General features: G+C 53.4%; 1 protein-coding gene across 1 annotated transcript in view; it reads left to right on the top strand.

Moving 5' to 3' along the window:
* Positions 1–1,322: 1,322 nt before the first annotated feature.
* CFAP157 (cilia and flagella associated protein 157) overlaps positions 1,323–10,485 on the top strand; it is a 134,421-nt gene continuing 125,258 nt past the window's right edge. Inside the window, exon 1 of the mRNA XM_069236966.1 lies at positions 1,323–1,598. Coding sequence (XP_069093067.1) covers positions 1,456–1,598 — 143 coding nt within the window. The 5' untranslated portion in view covers positions 1,323–1,455. The remainder of the gene's footprint in view (positions 1,599–10,485) is intronic.

The following is a 10,485-nucleotide window of genomic DNA, read 5'->3' as shown; positions in this document are numbered from 1 at the left end:
CGGATTGGTCCACTGTATGACGTCTTCATCTTCTGGCTCTATGGGCATTGAAAATGTTGCATGTTCCTCTTCAGTCAGTGCTCTCATTGTTCAAGTTCTGGAAAGTACACTTAGCTTACTCTACACATAATTGTATCAAATTGACTTCTTCATCTCTTGTCCGTTGGTACATTGCAGAAAATTCTAGCTAAGCAACTTTAACATTGGGTGGTTCAGGGTCAGGTTATGCACTGGCTTCTCTGCAGTGCGCTAGAAATTCAGCTTCTTGTGTGAGGCCTGGAAAGAACTAGGCCACAACCTCAGCTAAATTAATTCTACGAATTAATGCGAAACATAGGTTATACAGCTCAGTATGACATATTACTACATTATTTTTTATATATTTTCATTATTTCACACAATTTTAGTACAACTTTCATATAAGTGGCTGACATACTCCGTGGGCACATTTTTAAACGTGCACATTATTTTTTGTACAGTTAATTTCTCTATGCACTCTATTCCCTATATTAAAATGCCAGCCATTTGTTGTTTTAAGAGCCATCCAATTCTCTGACACAGTACTGAAAAGGAGTTAAAACAAAATGATATGTTTTCATTTGTAAGACGACTTTTATTGATAGTGAATCTGTTGAACGTGTAGTGCTGGTAGAAAACTGGTGAGTTGGCAACACTAGTTGTATGATTCCCAGAGGCCGGGCCCGGCTTGCCTTGAAATTATATATAGTGCCCCCAGTGCTATGTTAATTTGTTAGTCTAGTGTCAGTGGCAGAAGCCTGTGAAGTATGCTGGTTTCAGTGCGTTGGATGTAAGCTTCAGTTACCAACTAAGCATCTTCACTCTATAGCAAGCCTTGTACTGCGGGGTCCCTGGTGCCCTGTAAACTTGTGATTTATGCATTTAGTGGAGCGATGGAGAAGAACACTAAATGCGTGGGTGTAACCCCTGATGCGTGGTACTTGGCAGGGCTGTCTGATGAGCTCTACCGTGCTCGCGCTGCCTCTGCAGTGCATGATGGATTCATCCCTTTATCTCTGCAGCGCAGGTCAGTGCTGGCAGCAGCTGCCGCCTGCATGTTCTGATTGCAGCTGCTCTCCTCGCACGCGCCAGGAGGGGCGTCGCACGCGCAGCTTCATGGGGTGACGCGGCGTGACGCTCTGCCAGTGGGCAGGAGGGATGGTGACGTTGTGATGGGCGGCCATCTTGGATTGGGTATACGGAGACGAAAGTGCGCTAGGTGGGAATCCAACATGGCCGCCTTGAACGAGCCCTCTTTCTATGTCGTCGTTTGTGCCGTTGCTATGTACGCGCCGGCCCCTAGCAACGGAGCGCCCCTAGCAACGGAGCGCGCGGCCCGAGCCGGGCTTGAGAGGGAGCCGGAGACCCGCGGAGCCGGAGCCGGAGACCCGCGGAGCCGGAGCCGGGGGACCCGGAGGACCCGGACCCGCAGCAGCCATGCCCCCCAAGAAGAAGGGCAAGAAGAAAGGCGGCGGCTCCGCCAAGAGCGCTGCGGCCTCCAGGGGCGCGGAGCCGCTGTCCGAGCTCTCCCGGGAGCGCTTCCTGATCCAGATCCGGGACCTGGAGGGGCAGCTGGCCAGGTGCGTGCGGGGGGAGGGGCCGGGTGCGTGCGGGGGGAGGGGCCGGGTGCGTGCGGGGGGAGGGGCCGTGTGCGTGCGGGGGGAGGGGCCAGGTGCGTGCGGGGGGAGGGGCCGGGTGCGTGCGGGGGGAGGGGCCGGGTGCGTGCGGGGGGAGGGGCCGGGTGCGTGCGGGGGGAGGGGCCGGGTGCGTGCGGGGGGAGGGGCCGGGTGCGTGCGGGGGGAGGGGCCGGGTGCGTGCGGGGGGAGGGGCCGGGTGCGTGCGGGGGGAGGGGCCAGGTGCGTGCTGGGGGGAAGGGGTGCGTGCTGGATGGAGGAGGGGCCAGGTGCGTGCTGGGGGGAAGGGGTGAGTGCTGGAGGGAGGAGGGGCCAGGTGTGTGCTGGGGGAAGGGGTGCGTGCTGGAGGGAGGAGGGGCCAGGTGCGTGCTGGGGGAAGGGGTGCGTGCTGGAGGGAGGAGGGGCCAGGTGTGTGCTGGGGGGAAGGGGTGCGTGCTGGATGGAGGAGGGGCCAGGTGCGTGCTGGGGGGAAGGGGTGAGTGCTGGAGGGAGGAGGGGCCAGGTGCGTGCTGGGGGAAGGGGTGCGTGCTGGAGGGAGGAGGGGCCAGGTGTGTGCTGGGGGAAGGGGTGCGTGCTGGAGGGAGGAGGGGCCAGGTGCGTGCTGGGGGAAGGGGTGCGTGCTGGAGGGAGGAGGGGCCAGGTGCGTGCTGGGGGAAGGGGTGCGTGCTGGAGGGAGGAGGGGCCAGGTGCGTGCTGGGGGGGAAGGGGTGCGTGCTGTGGGAGGAGGAGCCAGGTGCGTGCTGGGGGGGAAGGGGTGCGTGCTGGAGGGAGGAGGGGCCAGGTGCGTGCTGGGGGGAAGGGGTGCGTGCTGGGGGAAGGGGCCAGATGCGCACTGGGAGGAAGGGGAGGGCAGCAGGTGCATGTTGGGGCGGGGAGGAAGGGGTGTGTGCTAAGGAGGGGTCAGCATCCTCAGGTGCGTGCTGGAGGGGGGGGTGCTTGGCACGGAGCAGTCAGGCTTAACTAAGAAGACCATGTGTAAAGTATTTGTGCAATAAATCATGCAATAACTCAGTATAACACCACAAAAATACACCACACAGTGTTTAGAAAAATATATAATATTTATCTGCATAAAAGCAGGTCAAAACGATTAAAATGCAATAATTATGTTTTGGAATATCACTATAAAAATGATATAAAGTGTCTTTAGTCTCTTAAAAGCAACAAATGTCTCTTACAAGCACAAAGTACCTGGTTTGCGTTTAAAATCTCTGCAATGAACCGCAGAGGAGGAGATGCATGGAGAACAGGGAGGTGTGCATCAATTTCGCGGGCCACACGCGGTGATGCATCATTTACTTTTCACGCAGGGAAGGCTTTCAATCGATTTCCAGCACTCGATCTTGGATCCTCTTTGGGTTGCAAGGTTTTCGGATGCCCCGGGAACGATGTGTTGAAATCCAGGCACTGGCAGGACGAATGCACAGGGGCAGCGTTGATCCAGTGGGCATTGCATCAAAAATTCTACCGCACGGCAGGGGCTGCGTTGATTCCTCTCTGGAAGTCTGGCTGCATTGTTCCGGCTTGGCTGTGCGTCGAATGTCCAGATGGTACGTCGATCTTCCCGTTGCGAAGTCAGACTGCGTCGTTCCTGTTCAGCATGCAGTGAATTTTTCACCACGATGCAGGCTGTGCGTAGTTTCTGGCAGGCTGTGTGTCGATTTTCGCCGCACACGGACTTCTTCTTGCAGGAATGAAGTCTCTTTACTTTACAGAGTCCTCAGGAGTCAAAAGGTTGGGAACCCTAGTGTACCGGATTATAGTGCAACAATTGCATGAATACAGTAAATAGCGGGTGCAAATCTGGTAAAAACACCCTGCTAGAAAGTGAAAGAAAACCGGCCTAGAGAACCAGAATGGAGAACTATTATAACGCGTCACCAGAGCGCACTAAAGAAGTAATAAATCATGTGCAGCCAATCAGTTAATTGTAGGAAAGTACCCTCTTTTTGGCATGTTACCCCCATTTTCTGCCTGATGTCAGTGTGTTTGACTGTATTCACTGGGATCCTGCTAACCAGGACCCCAGTGCTTATGCTCTCTCTCCTCTAAATCCTGTCACTGCATACTGGTAATCTAGTATTTCACCCGAAATTGGCATACTGGTGCCCCCTTATAAGTCCCTAGTATATGGTATTTACGTACCCAGGGCATTGGAGTTCAGGGGCTCCCCATGGGCTGCAGCATTTCTTTTGCCACCCATAGGGAGCCCATGCAAAGGCTTCTACAGTACTGCCATTGCAGCTTGTGTGAAATGGTGCATGTACTGTTTCACTGCCATTTACACTGCACCAGGTCACGTATGTGTCACCCTTATTGCAGGCCCTCCAGCCCTGAAGGCAGGGTGCAGAGTACCTGTATGTGAGGTCTCCCCTGCACTAGCAGAGGTGCCCCCACGGCCTCCGGGGCCATCGTGAGTGCGGGGACGCCATTCTACGCATGCACTGGACATAGGTCACTACCTATCTCCAGCTTCACAATGGTAACTCCAAATATGGCCATGTTTGGTATCAAACATGTTGGAATCATACCCCAAGGCATTTGCAAGCATTGGCTGTGTGATTCCATGCACCCTGGGCCCTCCTTAGAGGACCCCCAGTACTGCCATTACAGCCTTCTGAGGTTTTCCAGGCAGCCTCAGCTGCTGCCACCTCACAGACAGGTTTCTGCCCTCCTGTTGCTCAAGCAGCTCGAGCCCAGGAAGGCAGAACAAAGCATTTCCCTTGGGATAGGGGTGTTACACCCTCTCCCTTTGGAAATAAGTGATACAGGCATGGGATGGGCAGCCTCCCAGAGCCTCTGGAAATTCTTTGAAGGGCACAGATGGCGTCCTCCTTGCATAATCCAGACTAACAGTTCGGGGACCCCCAGTCCCTGCTCTGGTGCCAAACTGGACAAAGGAAAGGGGAGTGACCACTCCCCTGTCCATCACCCCCTACATGGGTGGTGCTCAGAGCTCCTCCAAAGGGTCTCTGGGCTTTGCCATCTTTGATTCCAAGTTGGCAGGGCATTGTGGGAGCATCTGAGTGGCCAGTGCCAGCAGGTGACGTTAGAGCCCTCCCCTGATAGGTGCTTACCTACTTAGCTGACCAATCCCCCTTTCAGGGCTGTTTAGGGTCTCACTCTTGGGAGGTTCCTCAGGTTCGCTTTGCAAGACTCGAGCAGGAATCCTCTGCATCCTTTACTTCACCCTCGTACTGAAGAAACTGCTCTCGATCCTCCGGGAACTCTACAAACCGCAACAAAGAAGCAAAGACGACTTCTGCAACATTGTATCTTCAGCTCCTGCCAGCAACTGTAACTGCTTCCAGGTCGTGCATCCTCCCAGGACGGCCTGTCTTCAGCCTGCACCAGAAGAATGAAGGAATCTCCGTTGAAGTGAAGGAGTCACTTCCCTGCAGCGACGATTGGTGGCGTGGGTCCCGTCTCCTGAAGAAGTGCGTGGATCCAGCAACACTGGTGCTGGACTGAAGTGGTCCTGATGACCAGCTGTCCAACTTTGGTGGAGGTAAGAGCTTGCCTCCCCATGAAAGACAGTACACCTGTGCACCACATTTTTTGCAGTTGCCAAGACTTGTTGGCATCCTTCCACAAAGTGTTTCATGCACCATGCAGCTCCGGCACCCAGCACTCTATCCTGCAACACACAGCTTCCTGAGTGGTTCTCAGACGACGTGGGATCCCTTTTTGTAGTGCTGCATGGGCCTCCTTTTGCACCTTCTTTGTCCCCGTGCTGTGGGACTCCTGTGTACGCTGCCTGGTCTTCTGTGGGCTCTCTGAGTTGCGGAGATCCCCCTCTGACTTCCCCTCCTGCTTAGAGTCCACCAGGTCCCTCCTGGTCCCGGGCAGCGCCATTTTCCACTAGCCGTGTGCTTTGCATGCGCCAAGGCTTGTTGGCGGAAGACAGCGAAGAAAACCAGACTGCATTCATCCATCCGGCGTGAGGCATCTTCTGCATCAACCAGGACCTGCATCTGTCTTCTTGGATGCAATAGTGACTGTTGTTCCTCACCAGTGGTTTCTATTTTGCACTTTCGTCCGGGTTAGCAGAGGCTCTTATTCTCCCTGGACTCTTCAGTGCTTCTTGACTTGGATTTCTGGATCTGAAGACCTGAGGGGACCATCGTTCAATCAATCACTTGTTAAGCGCACTATTCACCCGTTAGGGTCTCAAGGCGCTAGGGGGATGGTAGGGGGTGGGAGGGGTTTGCTACCGCTCGAATAGACAGGTCTTGAGATGTTTCCTGAAGGTCAGGAGGTCCTGGGTCAGACGTAGGTTAACAGGGAGGGAGTTCCAGGTTTTGGCTACGAGGTGGGAGAAGGATCTGCCGCCGGTTGTGGTACGGTGAATGCGAGGGACTGTGGCGAGGACGAGGCCGGACGGAGCGGAGCTGACAGGTGGGAACGTGGAAGCTCGTTGAGGTAGGCAGGGCCTGCGTCGTGGAGTGCCTTGTGAGCGTGGATCAGGAGTTTGAAGATGATCCTCTTGCTGACGGGTAGCCAGTGAAGGTCTCTGAGGTGGGCTGAGATGTGTTTGTGGCGAGAGAGGTTGAGGCGTGCGGAGCTGTCCTGAATGCACTGCAGTTTCCTCTGGAGCTTGGCTGTTGTCCCAGCGTAGTGTGTGTTGCCGTAGTGCAGTCTGCTGCTGATGAGGGCATGGGTGACCGTTCTCCTTGTTTCGATGGAGATCCATCTGAAGGTCTTGCGAAGCATACAGAGGATGTTGAAACATGAGGCTGAGACAGCGTTAACTTGCTGGGGCATGATGAGCAATGAGTCCAGTATGAAGCAGAGGTTGCGTGCATGGGTGGTGGGATTTGGAGCGGCTCCTAGTGTGGCAGGCCACCAGGAGTCATCCCATGCTGATCGGTTGGAGCCCTTGGATGAGGATCTCCGTCTTATCCGAATTCAGTTTGAGGCAGCTCACCTCCATCCAGTTGGCGATGGCATGAAGTCCTTTGTGGAGATTGGTCTTAGCGGTGGTGGGGTCCTTTGTGAGCAAGAGGATCAGTTGGGTGTCGTCCGCGTAGGAGACGATGTTGAGGCTGTGGGATCAAACGATGTTGGTGAGCGACGCCGTGTAGACGTTAAAAGGATAGGGTTGAGGGAGGATCCTTGGGGGACTCTGCACATGGTCTTGGTGGCTTTCGACAGGAACAGAGGGGGGCGGACTCGCTGAGTTCTACCGGTGAGGAAAGATGTGATCCAGTCTAGGGCCTTGTGGCAGATTCCGGCGTCGTTGAGGCGTGTGCATAGTGTGTGGTGGCAGACGGTATCGAAGGCTGCCGAGAGGTCAAGGGGGATGGGGGCCACGGTTTCACCTTTGTTGAGCATGATCCTGATGTCATCAGTCGCTGCCATGAGAGTGGACTCTGTGCTGTGATTCTTGCGGAAGCCGGATTGGGCGAAGTCGAGCAAACTGTTGTCCTCCAGGAAGCGGGATAGTTGGCTGTTGACCATCTTCTCGATGACCTTCGCTGGGAAGGGGAGGAGGGAGATAGGCCGGTAATTTTTTAGGTCTTCGGGGTCTGCCTTGGGTTTTTTTAGCAGGGCGGTGAGTTCGGTGTGTTTCCAGCTCTCCGGGATGGTGGCGGTCTCGAAGGAGCTGTTGATGATAGTACGAAGTTGGGGTGCGATGATTTGGCTGGCTTTGTTGAAGACATAGTGAGGGCAGGGATCGGTGGGTAAACCCGAGAGGATGGTTCTCATGGTCTTGGTGGTGTCCTCGTCGTTGGTGTGGGTCCAGGCTCTCAGGAGGTTGGTTTGGTTCGGTGCACTGGGGTTGGTCATGGGGATCGGGGAGGTGAAGCTGCCGTGGATGTCCGTGATCTTGCTGTGGAAAAAGGTGGCGAGAGTCACAGAGGTTTTGCGATTGGGGGGGGTCGATGGAGCAGGACTTGAGGTTGGCGAGCTCTTTGATGATGCAGGAGAGCTCTTTGCTATAGTGCGTGTTGTTGTCGATCTGCTCTTTGTAGAATGATCTTTTGGTGATCCGGATGAGCTGGTGATGCTTGTGTATGGCTGTCTTGAGGGCGGTGTGGTTGCTCTCACTTCGTTCGTGACGCCTTATATTTTAAATTTTCCGGCACTCCCGATTGGAGGCCTGAAGGTTGGCGGTGAACCAGGGTGATTTCTTGCAGGTGTGGGTGTTGGGTGGTTTCCTGAGTGGAGCGAGGGTGTTGGCGCAGTCGTCTAGCCATTGTTTGAGGTTGATGGCGGCGGTGTTGCGGTCGCTGGTGTTGGGTGGCGGGGCGCGGGCGATGGTGCAGATCAGCTGGTCTTTTGGGATCTTGTTCCAGCTGCGGCGAGGGATCATTTGCGGGTGGTGGTGAGCGGTGGGTTTCCGGAAGGAGAAGTGGACACAGCGGTGGTCGGTCCAGAGGAGTTCCCCTTCCAGGGGAGAAGGTGATGTGGCTGCTGGCGGAGAAGATGGGGTCGAGTGTGTGGCCGGCTGAGTGGGTGGGCGTTGTGATGAGTTGTTTGAGACCGAGGTTGTCGATCAAGGCTGAGGAGTTGCTGTCGTTGATGTTCTTTAGGTGAAAGTTCAGGTCGCTCAGGAGCATGTAGTCCGTACAGGCTAGGGTGTGGGCACTGATTGTGTCAGTGTAGGAGGCTGGCCTGGCTTGTAGTGGGTACCAGAGGATTCCCTGTCTAGAGACAGCTGTTGCTGTTTAAGCTTCAGCCTGGTCTCTTCCACTCTCAACTTTTTGAGTTCCCTTTCTAACATGTTGTCTTCAGGGTGGGTGGGTTGGGAATGTTTAGACACTGAGGATATATTGGAACCAACAGAGGGAGACCTGTCCCTAACAGCTTTCACTCTTAACCTGGCCTCCAGGAACAAAAGCATCCCTACTATGATGAGAGCTTCTATTACTACCAGCATTGCTAGGTGGTCTGCTAAGGGGCAGATTTGGAAGAAAACCCTGTACACCTCCCTCAAGGGGTTCCCCTGAGTCAGACTGTGAGCTATCTACTAACTTCTCAGATGAAGTGCCACCTAGGGACTAATCATTTTCAACGAGCATGTTATACAGAAATTCTCTAGAAGGGTTCTCTCCTACCACTAAACCTCTATCAATGCAGAGACTCCTTAGGCTCTTAAAGTTAAGATTGTCATAAGTTGTATTGACTAATTTAAGAGCAGTACCTACATCAGACATGATAGAAGAAGGTTTAGAGACAGTGAGAAGAGAGAACAAGTTTCAGGACTTTTTAAAGAACAGAAAAAAAAACTTTTTCGAACTTTTTTAAACTTTAGGGCTACTTTTCAGCACTTAGCAGAAAGTGTAAGATAAGAAAAGCAAAACTTTTTGGTTAGGTGTACATACACTGAACTTGTTTTGTATATTATTCTCCTATGAAAACTACAAAATGACAAAGTGGTAAGTAGTTACAAGTACTTATCCCATCGCTGCTTCCAATGTAGGAGGCTGGCCTGGCTTGTAGTGGGTACCAGAGGTACTTACACCTTGTGCCAGGTCCAGTTATCCCTTATTAGTGTAGAAGAGGTGTTTCTAGCAGCTTAGGCTGATAGAAGGTAGCTATAGCAGAGCAGCTTAGGCTGAACTAGGAGACATGCAAAGCTCCTACTATACCACTGGTGTCATATGCACAATATCATAAGAAAACACAATACACAGATAAACTGAAAATAAAGGTACTTTATTTTTATGACAATATGCCAAAAGTATCGCAGTGAGTACCCTCAGTATGAGGATGCCAAATATACGCAAGATATATGTACACAATACCAAAAATAAGCAGTAATAGCAAAAGGAAGTAATGCAAGCAGTGTAAAGTTACAATAGATTGCAATAGGAGCACATAGGTATAGGGGCAACACAAACCATATACTCCAAAAGTGGAATGCAAACCACAAATGTACCCCAAACCTATGTGAGCTTGTAGAGGGTCACTGGGACTGTAAGAAAACAGTGAGGGTTAGAAAAATAGCCCACCCCAAGACCCTGTAAGGTAGGTGTAAAGTGCACCTACAACCCCCAGAGAGCACAGAAGTCGTGATAGGGGGATTCTGCAAGGAAAACCAACACCAGCAATGCAACAACAGTGGATTTCCGGTCCTGAGTACCTGTAAGACAAGAGGACCAAGTCCAAGAGTCGCGACAGTGTCAAGAGTGGGCATGAGCCCAGGAAATGCCAGCTGAGGGTGCAAGGAAGCTGCCACCGGATGGAAGAAGCTTGGTGTTTTGAAAGAACGAAGAGGACCAGGAACTTCACCTTTGGAGGATGGATGTCCCACGTCGTGAAGAAGCTTGCAGATGTGTTCCCACGCAGAAATATCACAAACAAGCCTTGCTAGCTGCAAGGGTCGCGGTTAGGGTTTTTGGATGCTGCTGCGGTCCAGGAGGGACCAGGATGTCGCCACTTGGATGACGAGACAGAGGGGACGCCCAGCAAGTCAGGGAGCCCTCATAGAAGTAGGCAGCACCCGCAGAAGTACAGGAACAGGCACTTAGAAGAGGAGTGAACCGGAGTCCACCCGAAGTCAGAAAAGGGAGTCCCACGACGCCGGAGGACAACGCAGAAGGTTGTGCACTGCAGGTTAGAGTGTCGGGGACCCAGGCTTGGCTGTGCACGAAGGAAATCCTGGAAGAGTGCACAGGAGCCGGAGCAGCTGCAAATCACGCGGTACCCAGCAATGCAGTCTAGCGTGGGGAGGCAAGGACTTTCCTCCACCAAACTTGGACTGAAGAGTCACTGGACTGTGGGAGTCACTTGGACAGAGTTGCTGAGTTCCAGGGACCACGCTTGTCATGCTGAAAGGGGACCCAGAGGACCGGTGATGCAGTCTTTTGTTGCTTGCGGTTGCAGG

Source organism: Pleurodeles waltl, chromosome 6 (assembly GCF_031143425.1).
Source record: "Pleurodeles waltl isolate 20211129_DDA chromosome 6, aPleWal1.hap1.20221129, whole genome shotgun sequence".
NCBI classification, from domain to species: domain Eukaryota; kingdom Metazoa; phylum Chordata; class Amphibia; order Caudata; family Salamandridae; genus Pleurodeles; species Pleurodeles waltl.
The sequence above is the reverse complement of the archived record's forward strand: the minus strand, read 5'-3'. Positions and strand labels throughout refer to the sequence as shown.